The sequence below is a fragment of the Athene noctua genome, chromosome 1 (genome assembly GCF_965140245.1).
Source record: "Athene noctua chromosome 1, bAthNoc1.hap1.1, whole genome shotgun sequence".
Lineage (NCBI taxonomy): Eukaryota > Metazoa > Chordata > Aves > Strigiformes > Strigidae > Athene > Athene noctua.
Genome location: NC_134037.1, coordinates 237840824 through 237865388, shown reverse-complemented (window position 1 = coordinate 237865388; position 24565 = coordinate 237840824). Strand labels below are relative to the sequence as shown.

The 24565-nt window shown below is 37.7% G+C and overlaps 1 protein-coding gene across 14 annotated transcripts in view; it reads right to left on the bottom strand.

Moving 5' to 3' along the window:
- Positions 1-3339, bottom strand: part of POSTN (periostin) — a 39777-nt gene extending 36438 nt beyond the window's left edge. For all 14 annotated transcript variants that reach the window (XM_074913878.1, XM_074913895.1, XM_074913936.1 and 11 more), the window contains exons 1-2: positions 3215-3339; positions 1589-1687 (exon numbers count right to left, since the gene is read on the bottom strand). In XM_074913878.1, coding sequence (XP_074769979.1) covers positions 1589-1687; positions 3215-3333 — 218 coding nt within the window. In that variant the 5' untranslated portion in view covers positions 3334-3339. The remainder of the gene's footprint in view (positions 1-1588; positions 1688-3214) is intronic.
- Between the last annotated feature and the right edge of the window lie 21226 nt (positions 3340-24565).

Below are 24565 nucleotides of genomic sequence, written 5' to 3'. Positions count from 1 at the left end.
ATGGATTTAAAGAAAAATAAATAGGAAAAGGATACTTATTTAATTATGCCATATATGTAGATGTACTGAAGAGAGCATGAGAGACTGTAGTCTGCTAGTGATACATGCACACTGCACAATTTTTTGTGCTTCCCCTCATTCCCCAGCACAAACCCAGATTGCATCTGCATCTAATTATTTTTCAACATAGAATTCTTTGACTTTCTGTAAAGGACTGTTGAATGAATTTCATACAAGTTTACAAAGTCTTATAGTTTTACTTTGAACTTAAAAGTATCCTGTTTGTAAAAGGCCACTTAGATTAAATGTGAGCTATGTGTAACTGTTTAAAGTTAAATATATATATTTGTTTTCCAGAATTTATTGGTTTCTATATTTAGAAACACTTTTTTAAGCTTGAAGAGTTGACTGGAAAATGTGGAACACATTTATTCATTACTTTGACAATCAGGAGATCAGAGTATGACTAATTAATTGCAAATTATCAGTCTCTTCTTGTTCAAGCTCTTCCGACTAGTTCATTCAGTGAATTACTATTGAGTGTAAAAATGTTTTCAAGAGAATTTAAAAGATCTTTTACAAAGAGAGTCACCTTCAACTGTCTTATGTTACTACCACTGTGGATACTTTTCTTCCACATTATCTTCTGTTAAGGAAGCCTTTCTCACAGACACAAAAAAATCCTTATTCCATATTACATTGATATCTAAATCAGTGGTTGGTGTTCATTAAGAAAGTTTTAAATACACATCTTACTTTAAATGGAGTTAAGTTTCCTAAACATATAATTTCCACCAGGTTTCAATATAATATAACATCTTTATGTCTTAGTGCATATAATCACTCAGTGACTATTCACATTGTGTACTTAAATATTACTTGTGCATTTGGAAGAGTTTTATATGCTTTCACTAAGAGACTTCTAATACCCTAAGACAGTTGCAATTGAAGCCTGGACTCCCTGTTCACTCAAGCCTTTCTGAAAATGTCAGCCCAGACCTGTTTGGACCCTGTAATAAAATAATGAGAAAATAAAAATAGTGATTTCCTGTGACAACTACTGCAAAATGACAATTTAGATACACACGTAGATTCCAAAAGAATGCCAGCCTCACCCAGATTTAATCTGTACTCGCAACCGTATTTTTTTTTCCTCTGTGGAGAGTTGTGGTCTGAGCACACAGCTCTGCTGGGTAGTGCTGAGCTCTTTTCACAACTGGACTATTAGCTCCCTCTGTGTTTTTGGGTAGGTGACTTACATCATATCTGTGTTTAAAATAGAGCTATGAATACTTAACTCAGAGAAATACCGCTGAAACTAATACTCTGAAGCCTCTTAAACTTAAAAAAAGGCTATATACTATGCTGTCATTTGCAGACTTTCCACTCCTTTTATGAATGTTTTTGGCAACAATTATTGCATCAGTCACCCAGGTGGTTTTATAAGCAGCTAAAGAGAAGCTGTAACCCTGTAAAACTATGAATTCTCCTGTGCCTGCATTTGAAACAAACTTGTTTTCTCTGAGAAAAGAAGAATTTTCTATTGTCTCAATGAATGGGGAATAGTTTTGAAACAGAGCATACTTACGCTTTCTTTCCACAGATGGCTCCCTGGTACCAGTTTCTGCAGGTGCTAAAGTATTTCTTTTTTGTTCCCATAACTTGCTGAAGGGCACAGACATTTTGGCTATGGGTGGGAAGGAGAAAGATTTTAAAAATAAGTTTCTGTACATCTTTGGAAAAGTTTTACATAAAATAACAGCAGATACTATTTCTGTTGACCAAGAGTAAGAAATGAACATACGGCTTTATTTCCCAGGGCAAGTGTGTTTTCAAGCATCCACAGTGCAAGCTCCCAGGACTGCCCAACTGGGTTCCTTGACAAGCCCACCCTCCTGGCAGGGACAGAAGATTCCCCTCTGCTCTACCTTGACCTGCTGTCTCTGATGGGCAGTGATTGCCAGCTGTGCCTAGTCAAGTCTCAATATGCCTTACATTTTTCCCTTCCTCCTGTGAAGTGAATTAATTACCACCCACCAGAGAACAAGCTGTGAATACCATCAGCCTCTTTTCATTAAAGTTTTTGTCTTGTACACATCCGTGCAGCTGAAGGTCATGGGGAAATGGGGAAGAAAAGGTGCCTTGTTCTTTATGTAGAAGGAAAGCCTGTCTTCTGTAAATCAATCAGCTATTTTGATTACCAGACTTTTGGAGTACCGCAGGCACCTAAGTAAACATTCTGGGAATTACTGGGGATCAAAGGGTAAATTGACATGTAAATAAAAGGAGTCACAGATTTCAAATGAGGAATACTTTTTCCTTAGCATGGTAGTGCACAGAAGACAAATTTGTTGAGGGCAAATTCCATGGAACAAAGGCAGTTTGTCAATAATTTTTATACTTGCACCATGAAAAAAAAAAAATCACCAGTTCAAAAGTTAGAATCTATATTTTACATCAGTGAGAAACCAGTGAACTTTTTATATTTGAAATGTTCAGTGTGTGTGGCTATGTTTGTGTGTAGTAGACAGAGGAAATTCAACAAAGGAGGATAGGATGGTAAAGGGTTCTTATTCACAGAACGTTTTTTACTTAAAAAGACTGAAGGAAAATATCTTTAGAGACATGTGTCTCCCTGACATCAGCTGTTCAAATTATTTCCACATCTCTGAGCAGCATGGCTTGTAATCATTGTCTTTTGGGTACCCTGCCGAGCAGCTTGATGTATTGCTCCAGTGGGAACAGAAGTTTTACAAAGGGCTCCCAGTATATATTCCCATGTTAGAAAGCATTTAAATAAAATTCATGATTTTCGTCAGGATGGAATAAAGAAAGCAAATATTGTGGGATAGATGTCAACTCTATTCAAACATTTGAAATCTTACATTAAATGTACCTGACATCCCACTACATTAATTGTGAACTATAATTAACTTCAGTGAGTCAAAAATGCATTTATTTTATCCATTGAGAAGTGGTGATTTTAGATTTTTCCACAGTTTATGAAGTTTCACAGTATTCTGTCTCCTTTGGAAACTCCTCAAAAAGTTTTTTATTTAGGAACAATTCTTGTAAAATTAAGTGAGAAAGACAGTGCTTGAATGATAGTAAGAATTCATAGTGAAAAATCACATTTAATGTAATGCAAGAAGAAAGGGGAGAATAAAGATTAACAAACTCCCTTTTAAAATAGAAATAAAACCCAGTTACTCACCCTTGGTCGCGTGCCCTTATTCGACTATGAGTTAGAATCTTGTCATAGTGAGCAGAAGCAGCTGCTTGTTCAAAAGCAGACAACAAAGTGGAAAAGGTGAATAAGAAAAAGATCTTCATCTTTAGTCCTCTGTGGCTTCTGGCACGTCTAGAAGAGAGAACTGGCAAAGGGTCTGGAGAGCTGACAATTTATATACATGTTGGAAGGTGGTGGGAGGAACCACAGGATCAACCTGAAACTTTGTACCACCCCCCTCAGAACAGCAGCTTTTGCTGCCAGCTTCAGTGACCTAAATTAGTACCATACATTAACCATATAAACTATTTTTTTAATCCCCAATTGACTAATTTCTTCCTTATTACAGAAGGCTTAGCATTTCATTCTGCTGACACAACAGCAGAGAAAGTTTGAGAAGTTTAGACTTTGACTTATGATTTTGTATTTATAGCACTGAAGCATCCAGAGGTCATGATCATTGCATGTGGTTTTGTTCAAACCCAGAGGAAGATGCTGTCTGTTCCCAGAAGAACTGCACTGCTTTCCTTTGTTTTCCATGTCCTCACAGTTAATCAGCTATGAGCTGTTTAACTAATGAAGTTGATGAAATTTCCAACCAATACTGTTGTCAATAACCCGGAATAGCATTTTTTTCTTGAGAAAAATAAAAGCTGTATTAACACACTTCTGATTATGAAGTAGTTACACAATCAAATGCAGTATTAGCTTAAATATTAATTTTAATTCTAATAATAGTTGCTATTATATAATGCTTTTATTCAGAATTTTATGCAATCATATAAAAATCACTGAGTATCTCAAAATTTTAATATATACCTTTCTATACTTATTAGTCAGTCCTTGGGAGCCTCTTGTGAAGTAAATGGATTCCAAGCTGTAAATGAGGGAACTGTAGCAGAAGGGTGAAGTGACAGGGTCAAGCCCCCAGTGAAGTGACAGTGTTAAGGCTCCAGGGACCGTCGGCGTTTTTGGACTGCAATCCAGGAGTTTGCAATTTTCATGTCAAGGAAAAAAAATAAAATCAGCATTTATATAGAAATGTTTGCATATGAATAAAATTTCAAGGTATAGTCTATAGATTATTTTAGATCTTTATGAAAGTAAGGTGAGTTTGAACGGCAGTACTTTGCTGTAGCCTGTTCCTCCAAACCAGAACAAGTAGTGAGATGAATAACTGGAAATAATAACTGGAAATGGATGCAGTATTGGACTGACACACCTGGAACCAACCTCTCTTTATAGAACAGACACAAATGGGGCAATGAGTAGTGGGAAGAGACAATGAATATTTCCTATATATCATCATAGGTAAAGATTATAACTAGACACAGATATATAGATATTTTATTATTAAGGTCGTGTCTTACATAACCATAGTACTTCATGGTTTCTAAGGTTAAGAGTAGGGGAATTTGATTAAATGGTAGGTGGACTTCTTTTCTACTGCGATCTGTATTCATCCTACCTGCAAATGACTCAAGATAGTTCATGGAAGTATCAGCATCTCTAGAGTCACTGTGTGAGCTCAGTAAAACTCCATGCCTGAAACCATCACTTCAGATAACCTGATGGAGATGACAGGTCAACTCCTTGATATAATATTACAGGTTTTAGGGGAATATTACTGCTGCCCTCCTTCTATTCTTCTCAGAGTTTTTTATCTCTTTCTGGTCTTTGCAGCAAGAAATAACAGTGAGAAATGTCACCTCTTAAATGTCTAGCTATGACATTTCAAGCTGCTCATTGGCCTCAGTTGATTACCCTTACCCTCAATCTACAGATGAAAAAAATAGAAGATACTCTATTAAAGTAACTTGGCTAACTTCAGAAAGTCCCAGAACTGTCCCAGTAACCTGTCTTCTGTGCCTCCCTCCTGAGTCTCTCGACTCTCAGCATAGCTCATGTTCTTCTCTTCCACACTTTACCATGAACATCAAAAAATCAGTAGTAATTAATGTTGCTGCATGCACTGAGCCCCTGTTGTTTACAGAGCTATCCACCACAATTAAAGAAGCAATCTGAGCAGGGCAGGTATTTTTATTTCCAGATTTTTCCAGCTTTCTTATTAGTGACCCAGTCTCAAATCGCAGACAACCCTGTTTGTTCTCTGCGTAGAGTACAATAGGCTAGAATTCTTAATTTTTAATAGGCTAGGTCTTATTAGTAACACCTTACTCTGTTTCTACTTGTCTTTGATTGTGATAGGAACTGGATATAATGGGAATACATAATGATCCTAAGACCATTCACCTTCCCCCTTCCATACACTAAGTTTATAAATTTCTGCATTCCAATTCAGAGGTATAGAAGAAAAGATCTGAAGGATTGTTAGATGTGAAGCTTAATATCAAACATGGTTGCAGAAGTAATAGGGCAGCACAGAAACTGGTGATGAAGTAATGTGTAGATATAAAGTCATATTAATTAACCAGATTAAACATAATCAACATTAAATCTTATAGCAACCCTGGTGACATCATCATATTTAATGAGGCAAATGTGAGTAAAATATAGTCAATGTGTAATTAAAGTTCACTGAAATAAAATACCATGAGAAAAAAATAATGATCATGAGCTTGACTTTCTGAAAAATCTCTAAATCACTGAATGAGTTGTTCTGGTGAGTGGTGTAAAGATGCACAGATCCTAAAATAGATAAAGCTCATCTTTAACTGATTTATTTATTTATTTATTTATTTTTTAATTATCAACCCAACGGAAATTGCACAAACAATTTAAAAACTTCCAGGGGTAAAAAAAAAAAAGCAAACAAAAAAAAATTGAGAAGAAAAAATACTCCAACTACATGAATCTTATTCCTCACTTACGTTTACGTTAGCCTAGATATAAACACAAATAATAAAGGCAGGCTCTGTTTTGCCTTCTGTGATATAATGGCATGCTGAACAGCACACAATAGTAATAATTTTCTAATTTGCCAGCTAAAACACTGTTCTGGTTAACCAATACTTCACTTGTGCTCTTTGCTATTTTTTTAAAATTTTAATTTGTTCTTTATTTAGCAAGGTGGCTGCCCCAGTAAGTACCCACCTTAGTTTTTTTCTTACTTTGGCTAAATACTTATTGCAATATTATACTTACTAAGAAAGGTGATGTTAAAATTGTTATAACTGTTGAAAAGCTAATTATAAAATGAATTAAAGCACCTCACGGATGTGAATTATTATTGTGGTAATAAGTCTTTTTATTATCCACAGCAGAAGAAGCATATCCAAATAAATATCTGTTACAAGTATAGAACAAGTGTTGACTTCCATCTTCCACAAAATGTATATAGTGTCAGGAAGAAAAGCCTGAGGTGTCTGCGATTTTGAATTGTTTCTTGTATTTCTCTAGAGACCTCTAGTGGACAGAACTCTGTAAAAGTCGTTTTCTCAAAGCTGTGTTCTGTTTACACAATAATTTATTGTATGATAAAGCAGTTTATTTTATTATTCCTAAAGAGGATTGGTTTAATTATATGATGCAAGAATCCTTACATTCAAATATTTAGGAGTTTGAATAGGTGCCTTTACATCAAATTGAAGTAACAGAAGTATATTATTAGTAATTTGTTGCTAATTCTACTGATGATGTGCAGAAAATTAGCAAATAAGAATGGAAGGAAATCAAACATTTTTCAAATACTCTCTTCCCAGTTAAAACCTGCAGATGTTTCAGATCATTTATGTTGTGTGTCATCTGTTGTACATATTCTGCTTCTTTATTTTATAACTACTTTATGTGTTTACTTTTTATAGTGCATCTGTCTGTGCTCAGTGGAAAGAGCAAATGGGTGAAAAGGTTTCAAAATTAAAAGAGGCTCCCTCTATACTGCAGTTTCTTCTTGATTCTTAGTTTTCCTTGGAAACCTTGGTTGAGCAAATTTGGGACTTTTGTCATTAATTTCATTTAGATCAGCAATTTGCATCTGTAGTAACCTTCAGTGTCTCCTCTTAAAAACTAGTTTGTTTTTAGGAATGCCATCAATATGTACTAGAAGAACCCAATCAACCCATTGTTCTTTTGGACAAACTAAGAGGTTGATGGTAACACATGTATAAGAAATTTAGTGTTTGTAAATGCAAAGTGATACACCTTAGAAGTAAAAGGTTTAGTTGTAAAAGAGTTCTGTGTCAGTCACAGCTGGGGTACAGAGCTTCTTTGCATATCTGCCTTAGAGGAGTGTTGTAAGGGAGCTGCAGTCAGGGAAAGAAATATTTAACACCTGGTGGTTTAGTGCAGCACCGCTTAGGAACCCCATCAAATAAAGCGTGAATAAGCCATGTAAAAAGTCTTCTGTTTCCTTGAGAGTACCTAGCAAAGAACCATTGGGGATAAAGGTGTAAAGCATAGACAGTTTAATTTAGTAAGTATTTTTACCTTCTGGAGATTTAGATCAGACAATTTTTTTTTTTAAGTGCAGGGCATGGTGAGCCTCACTGCCAACACAAGCTACCAAGGGAGGTGAGTTTACCTGCTGTAGTGAAGGGCCCAGCAATACTTAGACCAGATGCAGCCTGGTTTCCACACAAACCGATATAATATACAGGGGTTTTAAATATCAGATAGAAGGAAGAGGGCTTGCTGTTTACATGGATACAAAGAAACCCAGATTTATAAAGTAAAAACCTAATAATAGAATAATAATAGTGATAATAATACCTAATGGAAATTTTGTAAAGGAATCAAATCAAGCTTGGTTTGACTGAAGGCAAGATCCAAAATATTAAGTGTGTTTCCAAGTAGATGGATTAACACCAAAACATTCACTGAATGGTTTCTGAAATAACTGCCTGGAAAAGGTTTACTGCTGTCAACTCTTTCCATACCTATTTTAGTGAAGATGAATCCATATATGACTATCACCACAAATGGGAAATGGAAATAGACCTCATGGAACTAGGAAAGACTTGATGGTGGATCCTGTGAAGAGGATGATCAGGAGTGCTTGTGTTGACAGTCATAGTCAGTCTCGTTGGGAAATTAAATAAAATAGTACAAGAAGGTTGCTGATTTTTTCACTATCCCCAGTGTTTAGAAGCCAGCAACCCTTCTTAAGTTACTCGCTTATTCTCTGTCACATCAGGGTTTTACTTTAAGGTATCCTAACTCACTTCTGAAACATCATGACCATGCTCATCTGACAATTATTGATGCGATCATTTTTCAAACTAGGGTTCAAATCACCTACATTTTAGCCATCTCAAAGTCAAAACTAGTCACCTTGGATCCCCTTTTATCCTAGATGGAGAGAGGGCAAGTCAGGTTTAATGTGCAGATAACTTGTGTTCTCAAGTGCTTTTCTCCTTTAACAGCAGAGCAGATGAGGTGACTGATTGGAACGAGACTTCTAATGTTTAGGCAACCCAGTGTCATGTGAGAAGAATCCCACCCTTTGCATTCTTTCTTGGGTGGTTTGCTTTTCAGGGAGTAGACACTTGGAAATATACTATGTTCAGTAAGATTCCTTTACAGTACAACACATTTTCTGGGGATCAGCTGGGTTATTACCTTTCCCTCTACTATTTCCCAACCTAATGACTAGCTCCACAGGGCCTCTTGATGGTATTCTGCCTAAATTTTCACTTTTAATAAGGTCATTCTATTAAGTATAGCTGCACCACACCTGCAGGAGCTAATTAATTTTCCTCTTACTGTTGTGTTTATTTATTCAAATGCTTTTAAACACTTCTCATAAGTCTCATTAGGTTTCTCATTGCCAAGCTATACAATTTGAAGTTTCTAGTGTTTACCTGTTACCCAGTTCTTCCAATTTATGTTGCTCTTGTCTGAACTTAGCCTCCTTTGTCAAAAATCTCTCAGCCAACAAAATACACAAAAGTTAAAACAAATCTCAACATGGCTGTAGTATGGTTCAAAAGAAGCTGGTATTAATTCTGGGTTCGTTTCTCTTTGGTCATTTACTGCAGAACTTAGACAAAGAATTCTGCTCCTATGGATTTTTTTTTTTTTTTTTTAATTTTAAAATTTAGATTTCATTTGACACACCTCTACAAATCATTTTTCACCTCATATTTGCACTTGTTTTCTAAATTTATTCCATACATTATTCTGTCTTCACAAGCTTAATCAATATATTAAGTAAGGTTTTAGCAAAGTAATTTGGTGTTGTTCTTCCCCATGACATCCTCCACTGAATGCATGTCACAGCATGCGTATGTATATGGGGATTAAATCACAGACAGCATTTCTAGATGGAGCAACATAAAGACAGCTCTAAGGCATCTGAATTTGGGAGAGAAGGGAAGGAGAAAAGAAGTCTCAAAGTTGTCATTATTGTGACTCATTGTTGGTGATACAAATCGATACTTTGGCTCCTCCAGTATGTAAGGAAATACCCATCCTTGGTTATCCTTGGAAGCTATAGATGTCTAATTTTTAGGCAAGTCAACAGAAGTTGTGAAATCAGTCTGATCCCTTAGAAAGTGTTATTTTATAGTTATATGCTGATGGAAGAAGAGCTATTGCTAAATTTTAAAATACCATGGTTTATACTACAGTTTTTGTTTATTACAAAATTATTCCATAATGTTTATGCATAATGTTTAAATTTAAAATGTAATGTTCCTAGATATGATTCTAAATTAAGACTCATAATATCTAATATGCCAGTTTTTGGTGTCGTGTTTTTTTTTTGTTTCACCTTTAGGAAACCATCTTGAATATTGATTTACAAACCCAGGGAAGGATTATTTCTAATAAATTCCTCACAAGGTTTTTGTAGTATGGACTAAGCTTCCTTATGTATTTTGGCATAAATCTACAGCCCCAAATAAAAAAATATTCTGCTTTCTCTCTGTCGAAGTGACACTAGAGATCCCAACATATGAATTATTTACTGACAAAGTTACGAGCATATGGCAATATTTTATAAAAAATTACAGTTCAGCATACGTTCTATGATTCTATTCCTCAATCCTGATCTGCATATTCAGCTCAGTTATGCTGAAAAAGAAAATGGGACTGTTAATTTCTCATCCAACAGCAGGTGATGCTGTTGCCGTAGGCAAACAGTTTTCTTAGAGAATTAACACATCGTCTGATAATGAAGCCTGAGATAAGATCCACAATAATAGCAAGTCCTTGTGATTAGACAGCACACGGTAAGTGTCAGTGCAGGACTGAGATAAGAGATGTGTGAACGAATCAATAGTCGCTAATAAGTGATTCAAGCAGCAGCGGAATGTAGTACATGGTCTCAAGGAAGCTGCAAACGCTTACATCAAGGGTGCTTGTGCCGTCACCCACTAATATTTCAAGGTTGTGTTGGTACTAGACTGTATGATAGTGATCTAGACTGCGTGCCCACAATCTCTGTTCTTTACTGCTTGAAGGAAGAAAACAGACAAACAAACAAAAATGCTGCAGTCAGCCAGTACCATCCAGTTTATTTATTTAGTTAACAGGTCTCCTTGCAAATAATTCTTCTCTGGCTGAGGTTGAAATGACAGCAAATTGTCAGCAATATGCATTCTAAATGGCCCAATTAAATGCTTATTTACTCTGCTGGAAAGCTTTTACAGATTTCAAAGATCGTTTAATCTACTCCAATGCAGGTAAAAATTACCACACTTCTAGCTAATCAAAAGGCCACTTCTTGCAGTGTCTACATTGTCAGGAACACTAAGAAGGGCTACCCAGGATATATATTACACAAATGGAAGCTGTTTCATCGGTTTTGAATTTTGTGGTGGTCACTACCAATTTAAGGGAAAATTCTAAGCTTCTCGTTATATTATAGACTTCACAGTCCTGATTGCCCCGAGTCCTTCCCGTTACAGCCTGGCTTTGGGACCTGAAATATAAAGCTTCTAGGGCATGAATCAAAACTGTAAGAAAGCTACTGGAATTTATCTGGGGGGATGGTGTATGTTCACTAAAAAAGCTCGGTATAAGAAATCAAACAAATAGTCGGTATTTAAGATTAAATAGATCTTTTGAGTTAGGCCTTTGGCCACATCGATAGGACTGAAATAATAAAAGAACTGGTATTGCTTTTCACTGAGTATAATGTAGAGAGATTTAGGAATAGCTCCAAATGAAACAAATACTTCCAGCTTTTATAATGTGGTGATGTTAAATACAGGGAAAAGTGACATTCTGGAAGATGGGAAGATAAGGATTACCAAAATTAAGGTGGAGTGAAACTTAAAAGCTTAACTTGCTCACTGCTAGTTGTGAAACATATGGAAGGAAAATGGATTTGATGTTAAAATTTAGGTTCATGGATTTTTTTCCCACGTTTCAAGTGCACATGCCATAACAAAATAAATTTAGTCTCACTGCTAAGTAAAGAATGTAGTATTGTCAACTGAATGTGGGAAAAGAGAAGTGGTCTAGGCGTTCAGATGCATTTTTTTGAGAATTATTTGTCCAATTCTCAAAGACCCCAGGAAAGGGAACCGTTAATATCATTAGCAAAATCTAAAAGTACTTCCAGTTCAGATTATCTTTTGAACTGGAAGCAATGTGGCTTGATTTCAGAAGTCATTACATAAACTGAATGCAAAACTGATCACTGATAAGGCAGTGATAAATACTAAAAATAGATTAAAATATTTTTCAGTGAAGAATATATCTCAAAAAACTAATTAAAATTAATATAATTCTATTTACCAGGTTGATTATAAAACACAGATTAAAATATTGAGTTTGAAGGGTCACTGGATATCCACAGCTTCCATTCAAACTGAGCAGGGAGGGATTGGACCCTGGATTCCCACATGGTGTCAAATATCAGGCATCTTTATTTGTCTGACATTCAAGTTTATATTCACTGCCCAGAGCTGAAATTAAATTCAGAGAACCAGTTCCAGGCATGACAAGATACACTGCCTTCCTTCTTCCCAGTTAAGTTCCTATCTAGCCTGTTGGGGTTCTATAAATTCTGGTGTTCCTTCTCCAAAACTAGTTATAGTATGTGGCACAAATCTTAGGGATTTCTCAGTACATGGTTAGGCTACTGTATTGTTAAGTGTAGAGTAAAAAGCCAGTATGGGTTCTAAAACAGGGTTTATTATAAATGTTCATTGCAAAAAGCAGGTAGTTTGAGCCTTGGAGAAGCTTAAGATGTGTAAGCTTTTCTAGGAAACAAAATATCTCTTCCAGGAATGGAGTATTTAGGTTTTTAACTTTTAAAAATTATGGGTTTACCCAATAAGCCAATAAATAGTCCTGCTAATAAGAATTCAGTGCAGAGGCTTTATCTCCTGCCAGTGAAACCCTTTACTGGGTTTATATTTTTGCACAAAACAAAGCACAATGAAAAGGACATAAAACAATTTATTTCCAGTGGCCAGACTGCAGTTCTCCTTACAATGTGATAAGGTCTGTCAAAACATAAATACTTTTTAACAAAAATCATGATCGTCTTCACCATTAATATCTTCAAATTCACAAGTTGTCTTCTGAAGAGCTAAGACAATATGAAAATATGAGCAATGTCACCTTTCTAAAGCGGATCGTATAAACCAGCTTGAAGGAAATCAAGCTTCTGACTTTAACTGGATTCTATATAGATTCAGTAAAACACATTTACAGAAAAATACTGTTGCTCTGGTAGATGAATGTGAGTTTCAGATTTACATTTCAATTCAGCAAGTCATATGAGCACATTTATTGCATTTTAGACTCTTCAAAGAATGCACAGACTTGATCTGCACTATATGTATCCGATGCAGTTCAGCATTTGCACATCAGTTTTATTTTCTGTCCTTTCTAGAATATGCAACTTTTCATAGGAGGTGACATCTACTATAACTCTCATTATTAAACTGAAACTTTTTTCAGTTTAAAGATCATGACTTCTAAGGCAAAATTACATAAACAAAATCATGCAGAATATAATCTATCTTGACAAATCAGTAGATTTCGTGCTGCAAGGTTGGAGAAAACGGATTTTCTCCTTGACGTGGGGAAAGGATTGAGGAAAAGATTAAGTATATCAGTATTGTATTTTGGAGGAAAAATGAAATCTTTATATATAATGTCAGGCACACAATTATTATTTCAGTGGTTACGTGGGTTACCATAGCAATACAACCCAGTGGCTTTTGAAATACTTTATTTAGCTTAATCACTGGGGGGAGGGGTTATTGTGTTCAAAATCAAGCTTAATCAAAATGACAGAATCATTTTTTTTCCCACAACTACAGTGAACAGCCCATAGCTTCACAAAATATGCTTATTACTTACTTACAGATCCATCTTTTGAAATCATCCTCACTTGTACTACTTAATGCATGAATATATTGTGAAGGACCAAGAGTAAATCACTTGACTGGTCACTTTTCATGCTATAAGGACCTGATCCATGGCTTTGTGTGATTCCTACCTACTTTGTGGTGCTTGTAGACACTAAAATGTATAGTTACATGACACAGCTGATTGCTGTGGGTTGGCATTGACACTAGCTTCAGGTGCTCAGAGAGGCAGGTGCAATAAGTAAAGTCAGAGACTGACTGATGCATCTTTAAGTGACCCATCTTACTTGTTTAGCAGGAAGTATTTATTGCAAGCAAGCACTTCAGTATCAGATAATCTCTTGCTGCAGAAAAGCTCAGTTGGTTGGAATTGGACTGTAAATTGGCTTTTAGGAGTAAAAACCACAGAACAAAACAAGTATCAATAGAAGATCAGATGTGTGGTGAATTAAAAATCAGATACTCAAAAGTTCATAGAAAGATCTATATATAAAATTACTGGATTGTTATGCTGATGAACAGAATTGCTGTTTATTCTGGCTCTGAAAAAGAAAGTTCTATAATTTCACATATCACCTAAAACAGTAAAGTAGAAGTCCAAACACTATACTGTATACCTTGGATGAGAGAAATATTGTCCTTGGAGATAACTATTGCAAAGAGATGTATTTTTTGTGTGTGGAGTAGCTTTTTCTTTTCAATCATGTGTAAAAGTTTATAACAGATTGTTTGAGCGGGTAAATTTATCCATTCTGCAGTACAGATGATACCATTATAGTGCTAAAGAATATACTACAGATGGCACAAATCTGACTGATCATTAAATAAAATTTAACTCCACTGAATATGCTGAATTTTAATGACATGATAGCTAATAGACTATTAGACACATAGCAACCACCTCTTTAAATAACTAGACAGTGACTTTCTCACTTCAGTGCTGCTGACTGTTGTGGAGTATCCATATCAGAAAATTTCTATATTATGTGACTGATTCTGAGGCTATCCAAGAAAATAACTAGTACCTACATTTCATATAAAACTCAGACTTTTGATTGATTAGTGTTAACGATGTGCAAAGCATTAGCTTCTTAGATGCTACCAATACAAACAGAAATAAGTTTATGTATCTAGTTACAACTGATAAGGAACAAAGTAAAAATTAACATATTCTACTGACTTTTAATGGACACCATATTTGTAAATCACTGAGTGACAAATGTTCTTAAAAACTATTTAGCAAATTAGAAAAAGCATTCTTACGCATGAGAAGAATTCCACCTACAATTCCATACAACTTCAAAATATTTCAGAAGTCTGTCCCCAGGACACCTTTGAAAGGTGACCTATTTCCAAGTCAGCACTAGAGCACCTGTCAGTATGCATGACTGAAGTTTCACTTTCAGACATTGGAAGAGACCTTTTGCAATGTGGAATGCTCCAATGTAGGGACAAATCTTTGTCACAATAATATAGGCAGCCAAGTATACAGTGAAAGAAAGAGGTCTTCAGAAAGAAGTCTACTTTAAGAAGACTACTTTGAACCAAGATGTGACAGGTAACGTGCTTCCCCACCCTGGGAAGTGGGACCAGTTACGGTAGTGGGTAGCCACAGCTCCTGGTTGAGAACTTCTCACCACACAGACAGGAGAAAGCAGGGAGGCACTCTGACCTCTGATACCAGCCATACCTTTCCCAGCCTCTCTCACAACTTCTGCCTAACATGCGCTGGGACACAATTCTACAGTGCCCCCTTCTTCTCCAAACCCACAAAAAAACCCTTCCAGCAGCTCCAGCTCTGCATATCACCCATCAAGAAAGTGGATCCTGGGGGGAGAATCCCTCAAGGACACTTTCCCAGGCCTCGGAGAGAGGCTCGGTGGTTGTGGCATTTGCTCTCCTTTGCTCTGCATGCGTGTTGTGCTGCCAGGAGTTGACTATTTACATACAAAAAAGCCAGAAGGATGGTCTCTGTACCCATGAGAACTGCCTGTTGAGTTTCCCTTCATCCGCCTCCTGCTTTCAGCTGGCATCCCAGTGAAATCCCATACCAACGACTCTGTGGAAGTCCCTTCCTCCTCAGAGTACCCTGGTGTTTTCGGTCAGCTCCAGAAAACACCCCCACATGTCCCAAGAGTTCCAGAGAGACTCCAGCATAAGTAGAAACTCCAGTCCGCAGCATGGAACTGCAGGATGTGACCCTGCAGCACCCAGATCCGTACACACTTCCCAAAGGTGTGGGTCAGGCCTTTGGGCCCCTGGACACTCCTGTGACAAGGGTCTGCTGTGCTCTTCCCAACATTGCTGTGTCTGTGGTGAGAGAGGGGCCACCATTGCCTGCTGGGAGAGATGATGTAAAGACAGCTTCCACTTCTCCCATGGCGGTGAAGAAGGATCTGTCTCTCAGTTCTTTGGGCAGTATGGGTAGGGGCTGACAGCCTTCATGAAAGGCTTCTTGTGCCCCTGCACCCCTCCCAGCAGCACTGGACAAGTAAAGGAGGAACCTGCTTGTCATGTCCCACAGTGACATGTCCTAGCAACCTCCCAGAGTCAAAGGTAGGACATGGAAGGCTCATTTATGTCCCTGGTGTCCCTAGTCTGGCTGCTGGAGCTGGACAGGACCCTCCAGACTCAGCAGTACCCTGAAAATTACTTGTTCTGGGTCCTCAGGGAGCTTGCGAAGTATCCCTGCCTCTATGCTGGAAAATGACTGTCTTTGTCAGGGCTCCTTCCCTGCAGGCAAGCTCCCACCTCAGCACAAGTGCCCCAGACCATTCCTGGAGGCTGATGCCTGGGCCTCAGCCAGAGTCTGCCAGAGCCCTTGGGTGGGACATACGCAGAAGAAGAGCACGAGAAGAGGGACATGTGCACAGTGTTCAGGAAGCAGTTAGCATCTACACCCTTTGGGACATCCTTGTCCAGAACAACACAAGGACTCAGTACTTCCTGACCTTTCCCACCTCTTCCATCCTCCATCACCCCAGGTCACCAGCATGGCTCAGCATGACCACTGCAGGCACACCACGATAGGGAAGCCTCCTGCATTACTATCCTGGAGTCCATGGGGTAAAAGCTGATCACATGATGGTGCTCCCCGTCTTTAGCCATGAGGGATACCATCGAAGCTGCATCCAGGTGCATGCGATTTTCTGGGGCATCCTGCAGGCATGGCAGTGCCCCGCAGCAGTGCCATGCTGACACTGGTTGTGTCTCTCTTGTAGTGACAGGCACTCCATGCAGGTTTGTTCTACTAATGATGCTTGAATCATAAAGATGGGGAGGAATTCCTGCTAGAAATATCTTCCATGGGGATTCCAGTCCCCAGCATGGTGATTCTCTTCTGCCCTTCCACCGTCCCTGCAAGACATAACAAAGGCACAATAGGAGTGCTGGACAAGCCCCTGGGCAGGGGCCTCTGACCTTATGCTCTTTAAAACCTGATAGAAAAAGGTGGCTTGACTCTTGTCCAGAAGGCCTTTATTCATATCTGTGGACATTGTACATATCTTTGCAAGTCCTGCACAAACTATTGTATAAAACTAATTTGACTGTAAATAAATTACACCTGTGGGTTGCCATGACCTAGAGAAATGGGTGCTCATCAGAAGTAAGGGAGGTAGGAGGAATAATAAGTAGGGACTAAAAGGGACTTGGCAATCATGATACATTACCTTTTCTGCCAAAAAAAAAAATCAGCTGGTTTTAGCTAGGCAGAGAGGACACCTTACTTAATGCAGAAAAGGAATATGTAAATTGTGTGTTCAGTAAATTGCCAAATGCCTTGTCATCTAATTAGTGATGTGCATGAATGGATGAATGAGTTTCCTACTGTCCCTACCTACTGTCCCGTGAACAGGCCTGGTGGAATCAACAGGGAAAGAAGACCCTGTTGAGTATGACTAGTTTGGCGCCCTGAAGAGAAATATGAGGTGTAGAATGAGTGGAAGGCCCACCCCACAGTCTCCTCTGTGGCTCTCCCCATGCTCTGTCTGCATTAAAAGGGAGTGCCAGGAGGAGAAGAGGATAGGGACCACCATGCAGGTACACTCCAAGTCCCAGGAACTCACCTGGCTGAACAGGAAGCTGGGTGATAGGAGTTATGAGCTCCCAGAGCTTGGCCAGTCACTTTTCTCTGATTTGGGCCAGCTAGCCATGGAGCATCATTCTACAACTCTCCATTGTCTCATTTTCACAAGAGCTCACTAGGTGGGTGTTTCAAACACTTCAGAAGATTTTCCATGGAAGGGGAATTCTGGCCTCTGCTTTCATGTTTCAGGGATTGCACAGGAACTCTTGGTGGCCTCCTAGGATGGATCGGTGGCCCTCTGGCATGTTTCAACTTTCTTGTGCCCATTGCCCCTGGCCAAGTTTGGAACCTCCTTTCCCAGCCTTGTGAACTTCCCTACCCCAGAGATGTGAGGGCTTGTTATGGGACCTTGTAAAGCTGGGTGCTCCAAACCTGCCATTTATTTTTGTTTAATTACTTTCTATTCACATCTAAACTTATTTTTTTCATTTTATTTTACTATTTTATTAAAGAATGTTTCCTACATTTTATACCAATACTTTCAGTCTGATCTGAAAGACGTCTCCTGGGGTTCCATCAGCATCTGATCCAGACACACAATGAAGAGTTGTTTCACCCAGCCAGAACCATATAAGCTACATATCTTGTGTCCATTTGAAAGAGCTTCCCTCATTCCAGATCAAACCAATCCTATCAGAAACAGCTGAAAAACAAATACTGAATCTCATGTTTCTTACCAAGCATTGCCTGACAATGGACAGCAAGTACTGTAAATAATGACATTATCAAGGTACCATTTTCCACTATTCCTCTCTGGATGAAACAGGAGTGCCTTCAGGAGCTCTACATAACACAGAACATAAGTATTCTGCCTTTCTGCAGCTGATATTCTTCAGTTGATAATCATTTCCTGACTTGGGCAATTACTGACAATGTCTGAGACTCCTTTTGTGGCTTTTTCAACTCAGTGAACTTCTGCATTTCTTTCATTTACTCAGCTGGCAAATTAAGATCATAGCTGCTTTATATACAGAGACAGTAAAGGAAAATAGTCATTGACCGATTAACAATAATACAGATAGCAATTTCATAGCTTTGATTGCAGAGATGTTTCCCATTATTAATTATTTTTGGCTCCTTTCTGTGTGTCTGCATGTTTTGTTCTACTCATGGATTTTGACTCTTTTATACTCATATATTTTTGGGGTTTTTTAGCACAGTGGGTGTATCAGCATCAGCTAAAGATGCCTGGTTTTGAAGAAGTGCAAATTTTCTCTGAAGAGTTATAAGTTGCCCTTCAGCAGTAATGATACAAATAGTATTGATTCCTTACTGGGCAAGTTACATAGTCAAATAATCCAACAATTGAAATAGCCTTGGGGTTTTCTTCTTCAAACACAAGTAGGAAAATCCAAGGATTCTGGCCTATTACTTCTGAAACAGTATGCAAAAGGTCCTAATCTGAGTGTGCTGTTTTTATCTGTCACAAATACGTTTAAAATTTCAAATGGAAAAATGCATTATTGGCAAAGAGGTGGTAATGATGAGTAGAGAAGACAAGGATATAATATAATTGTTATTTAGAGCTACACTGATGGACTGTTGTGACGTCTGGATAAAAAGTATGTGGAGAACAAAAAAATATTTTTTTTGGAAGTCATGAAAATTTAGAAAATTTTTATGACTTTAGGGTCTGATGTAGAAAAATGATAATCACAGTTTTAAGAGAAAAAAAAAAGTAGCATTAATTTATTCTAGCTTTAGACATTTAAACTTAGATACCTAAATCCCCTGGGTTTTTTACATTTCATGAAGTGAAATGAGCCTCTCCAGAGGTCTTAATTTAGCTTGGAAAGGATCATGCTCTAATAATACCTCTTTTCTTGTAGCCAGGTGGGTATTAATCTGTTTTCCCAAGTTGCAAGTGATAGGACAAGAGGAAACATCATCAAGTTGTACAGAGGAGGTTCAGTTTGGATATTAGGAAACATTTCTTCTCCAAAAGTGTTGTCAAGTGTTTTGGAACAGTCTCCCTAGGAAAGTGGTTGTGTCACCATCCCTGGAGGTACTTAAAAGACATGTAGACATGTTACTTAGGGACGTGGTTTAGTGGTGGACTTGGCAGTGTTAGGTTTACAGTTGAACTCAATGATCTTAAAGATCTTTTCCAACCCAAATGATTCTATCATTCTATGACTCTTTCCACTGAGTACAGAAGAAGCCTAAAGTGGCATTTAACTTTTGATCAATTAAGTTAGGGTGGATGAACATATACTTTGAATACTCTACTATAAAATAAAAGATGGTGAGAACACCAAATAGGAAACTGAGTTTATAAAGCATGAGAAAGTGTGCTAAGAGGAAATCCAAACCTGTGATTTTGGAATTAAGAAAAAAAAAGTACTATGGGAAGAAAACTTGAATTTTTTTGTCATCCTGGCCTCTTTGGTGAAATAATAAAGAATAAATGGTACAGTGCTCCTGCTCCTTGTCACCAATTAACAGGTCAATTATACAATCCAATAAAAATTAAAATTGTTTTGAAGTAACGAGCAGTGAATTTTATAGTGATAGCATCCAAGGTATATAGTGCAAAATGTTCTACAGGAAAATCTTTTTTTTTCCAGATTAGCAAGAAATAACACTTGTATATTTAATGACTACTTCAGTTCTCTTTCAAAATAATGGGAATGTCTTATCTTCCAGGAAGTCCTGGATTGTTCACTTTAACATTAAGTTAACAATACTGTTTGCTTAAATTGTAAGGCTACAACAGATGCTCTTCTATTGGACTGAGAGAAAGAGAAAGGAGGTCATGAATGAGTCCTGGTTCCTGTGTGTGATGGCCTTCCATCTGCAACTGTTTTTTAATGTTGCCAGTTTTCAGAAGTCAGATATATTTGTCACATACATCTGTTATAAAAAATGGATATAGAAATATTTCTCAAATTCTGCTGTAATGACTCTTGCCACTTACATGAATCAGGCAACCCATGCAAGAAATTACCATGATGATAGATGGGAGAAAGAAGCAAGATGCAAAATTGAAGCCACTAAATTTAAAGTTACTCTGCAGTGCACTACAAGTTTCAAAGAGCATACTTCCATTCTTTCTCGGTATAATATGATTTTCCATGATATGAATGAAGCATACTGTGGTTGGTAGACATGTATCAGATGTTTTTTTCTGTAGAATTTATATTATAGAAAGTTGACAGAATAATAACACCGTGTACAGATGCTTCCATAAAAAGTGATTTCTCCTGAGCTGAACACCCAGAGCTCCTGCAAGACAGTCTGGATACTTTTTTTCAGAATTCTATATTGAGCCAGTTTGACACAAACTATCCTTGATATAAACATGTCATCAAAATTATATGGAACAACAATTGGTCAATATTATGTTTCATTATACTTCTAACCGAATAATAATCTCCAGTTCTATCTTGAGTAACACTACATAATTCTAACATGAGTAATCATCAGTTCCAAGGTTTCCTTTTGAATATAAGGTTGTGTATAAATTAGAGTTTTTTTCTAGTTCTGCACACACAGACCTTAATTTGGATATGATAATCCTTGCATCTGTAATTAAAACCTGGAGTTAAAGAGGATGAAGAGCAAAAAATGTGAGAAAAGCAGCCCTGGGGATATTAAGATTGATCGTAATTTCTAACAGATGGTATAGTCATAGAGGTTAACAGGGAAAAACTTCATGCTTTGCTGTCATTTTTAGCAGTAATTCCAAATGCTTTGTCCTTTGTCACACCATTGCTTAAAAACACTTAAGGCCTCCTGGCTGGATAAGGATGGCTTAAATGGAAAGGAAATAAATATACACACTTTAAGGAAGACCTTGACTTCCAGAGTAAAATAAAATAGAAGACATATAAATGAGAATAAAGCTGTCAAAATTAATTATAATCAGTCCAAACTGTATATAAAGTTCACACCAGACTTTTAAACATACGGCTAACATTTACTAAGAGCTGTGAATGCATGTGGGTTTTGTGTCATTACAGAGCACTGCACATTTATGCTGATGCCTTGCCTACACTTGCCTTAAAGCTCTGGCTGTTACCATCAAAGCTGGAGAAATAAAACCCCTTTGAAGCCTTGGACTTCTGAAGTCAGTATGAACACAAGATATGAGATAGAGGGCATGACTCAGCCTCTAAACCCTGTGTACTGGGTAGCTACATGAATATAGAGTTTAAGAAATTCCTCTTTGCTGAAGGTGCCATCAGAAATGGTGCCTGGCTGTGGTCTGGTTCTCAGATGTTCAAACACAAAGGCTCTTGAAATGTCTAATTTCTGTCTGCAGAAATCCCCCTCCACAGCTAAGGGTTCAGACAGAGATGTAAGAGATGTTGGAGAACTAAGCTCTTATACAGCACATGGCTGCTCTTTATCTCCAGAGGGAATGTTTGAGAGCATCTTGAGCAGATGTCATTAAATAATAATGGACACATGACCCTGGGGCTGCAGGGTGGACTGTACTTGAGGAGGCTGGGATGGCCCAGTTCCAGCCAGTTCCAAACAGCTCAGCAGTGGGCAAACCAACTGTTCTTAAATACCTGTTTAGCAAGATGAAGGGTGGGGTGCATTGCACAAGCTTTTATTTTCTTGACTATTCATATTGAACTGTTGAATTCTCCCTCCTAAGATTTCTACAGTATTGCCTCTCTTAAAAAATTTTTAAACCATAAGAGCTGATTCTCCTGATAAAATTTTTAATCTTTCTTCTTATTTATTTGTGCTTGAAGGCAAGAGCAGATTTGTTTGGATTTGAATCAAAAGATGTCTTGAGGGTTTTTCTTCTCCCTAAGTCTTTAATTTGACTTTCTCAGTACAGAGATTCTCACTAGTTACTGTTTCATCAGCTACCCTGGAGCTGTATGGTTTATGAAATGAAAAATTAAACATGTGCATGTATTTCAGCAAATGTATCGATAAAGTTATGGTGCATATTTAGTATTCAAACATTGTTTTATTTATTTTCCTATTCAACTGAGGGTTAAACATTTGCTAATCTTTATAGGTCCTTAATATCTAAAGACATAAGATTTGTCTTCCAGGTGTGATTATTTCTGCAGGCAAGGTTCCTTTGCAGAAACAGCTTCTGGAAGCAGCAAATATTAATTTGGTGGATGTCAAAGAATTATTATGGAAAGTAAATTGGTAGAACACACCCTGTAAACACAGCTGAGCCAAGGAATTTTGCACGGGTCCTGGATTGTGATGATTTTGTTGGCCCCTGTGGCAGAGGCAGGATGTGTGTGTTAATGTGTGGTGTGTGTGTTCATGTTGACGTGCAGCCCACAGAGAAGCTTGCTCCAGCTGCTGCCTTCCAGTGCAGAACAATATGTCATTCTTGAAAATCCTTAAGGGACTGTGGCCATCTTAAGCTTAGAAAGCCTATTGGCTAAGTAAATAACCCCTATTCTAAGTGAATGACCCCTAAAATGCAAAGATGTTTAATAGCAAAATAAAGTCAATAAAAGATGGAAGGTTATTTGTGGTATTCTTACTATTCAAGAGTAACCACAGTCTACCCAGCATCAGAAGAAAACACAACTAAAGCTGAGTTCTCCTATTCAATAAGAAGTGTTGGTGTGGTTGCAACAACATGGTCACCTCCATGTGTGACTAAAACGTTTCTGTCTTACACTAGACATAGAATTGGAGATGTTTAGTGGAGCTCACAGTCTGAGTTCAAAGTCAGTTCTTTCAGGGAAGGCAAAACATTCCTGTCCAGGAAGTATCAAGGGACTGCAAAGAACAGCAACCAGACAGATCTGCTGACATTACTCTTACTGCCTTCAGAGTAAGAGCTGTGGCTGAGGAGCCTATGTCTGTGGAGAGCTGTTTTCAGATAATGTTGCTTAGCCCTTTGGGACTACTGAGAACTGATAAAGCTGCCCTTCCTTGAGTCTGGGCCAGTGCTATGGCTTGGGATCAGGAAATTATAAATGGAAACTGAATGCAACAGTTCAATCAGATGTCTTGCATTTACCCTTTATCTAACTGCTGTAGTTCGTAAGTATTGGTAAGTGTCACAGAAAGGAGGATACAAATCGGAAGATGAAACTAATACACAAACCAAACAGATGTGAGAGGAGTTCCTTCTGTCATTACCAAAAAAATAAGTCTAGCAGCGGTTTGATATGAGTTGAATGGAAAAAAAAGGAAGCCTCATGGTTAAATATTTTATACTTGACTATTTAAAAATTATTTTCAGCGAAACACCCCTAAATTTAGCAAAAAGGTTTTTTAAAAATAAACTAACTTATTTTCCTCTTTAGCTTTATAGCCAATTCGTAGTTGGCTCAGATTAAAAATAAATGACCATGCATAAACATTAAAAAGGAATTTCAAAGTCACCTTCTCTATTAGAGAAGTTTATGTTCCAGAACAGAGAGTTTTCCTTCATTTGTTTTATACATTATAGCCTTATCAAGTTCCTGATTGGTAAAGTAAACATTTCTCTAAGGACTGCAGATGCTGGAATGAGAGTAACGACTCAAAGAAAAGCTATGTTAACTGTGCCATGGGTCCTCTAGGAAGTGATTATGTATCCTCTGACATAATAAATAGTGAGAGTTTTATATGAGTCATTGCAGTTTATAAAGTAAATAACAGTTACTTTAACAAACATGTTACTACATAATTGTGCATGGCAATGATTACAGACCATCTGGAAAATATAGTCTGCTGCAACAGAAACACCATGGAGTTTAAAACCTGTGTGTGAATCTTAACCTTCTCAGATGCACAAAATTCTCTCCATGCCTACCTTCTTTATAAGAAAAAGCACAGGATCCCACAGCCTGAAGGAATCAGATGCTTTGCTACCATCCTTCCCACCTCCTGTATTGAGGGCTCGTTCTCAGGGAGGGAAAGTTAATCACATTGGATGGACCTCTCAAGGATGGATGGGTTTCAGCATGTGGACAAGCTTAGGACTGCTCATGTGGCTTCCCTGACCTCAAAAGTACATTCTGTGTACCCTGTTCAGTGCAGGCTTTACCACCTGGTGCCATTTACCACAAAGTAGCTATACAGTTCTCTTTGGAGGTG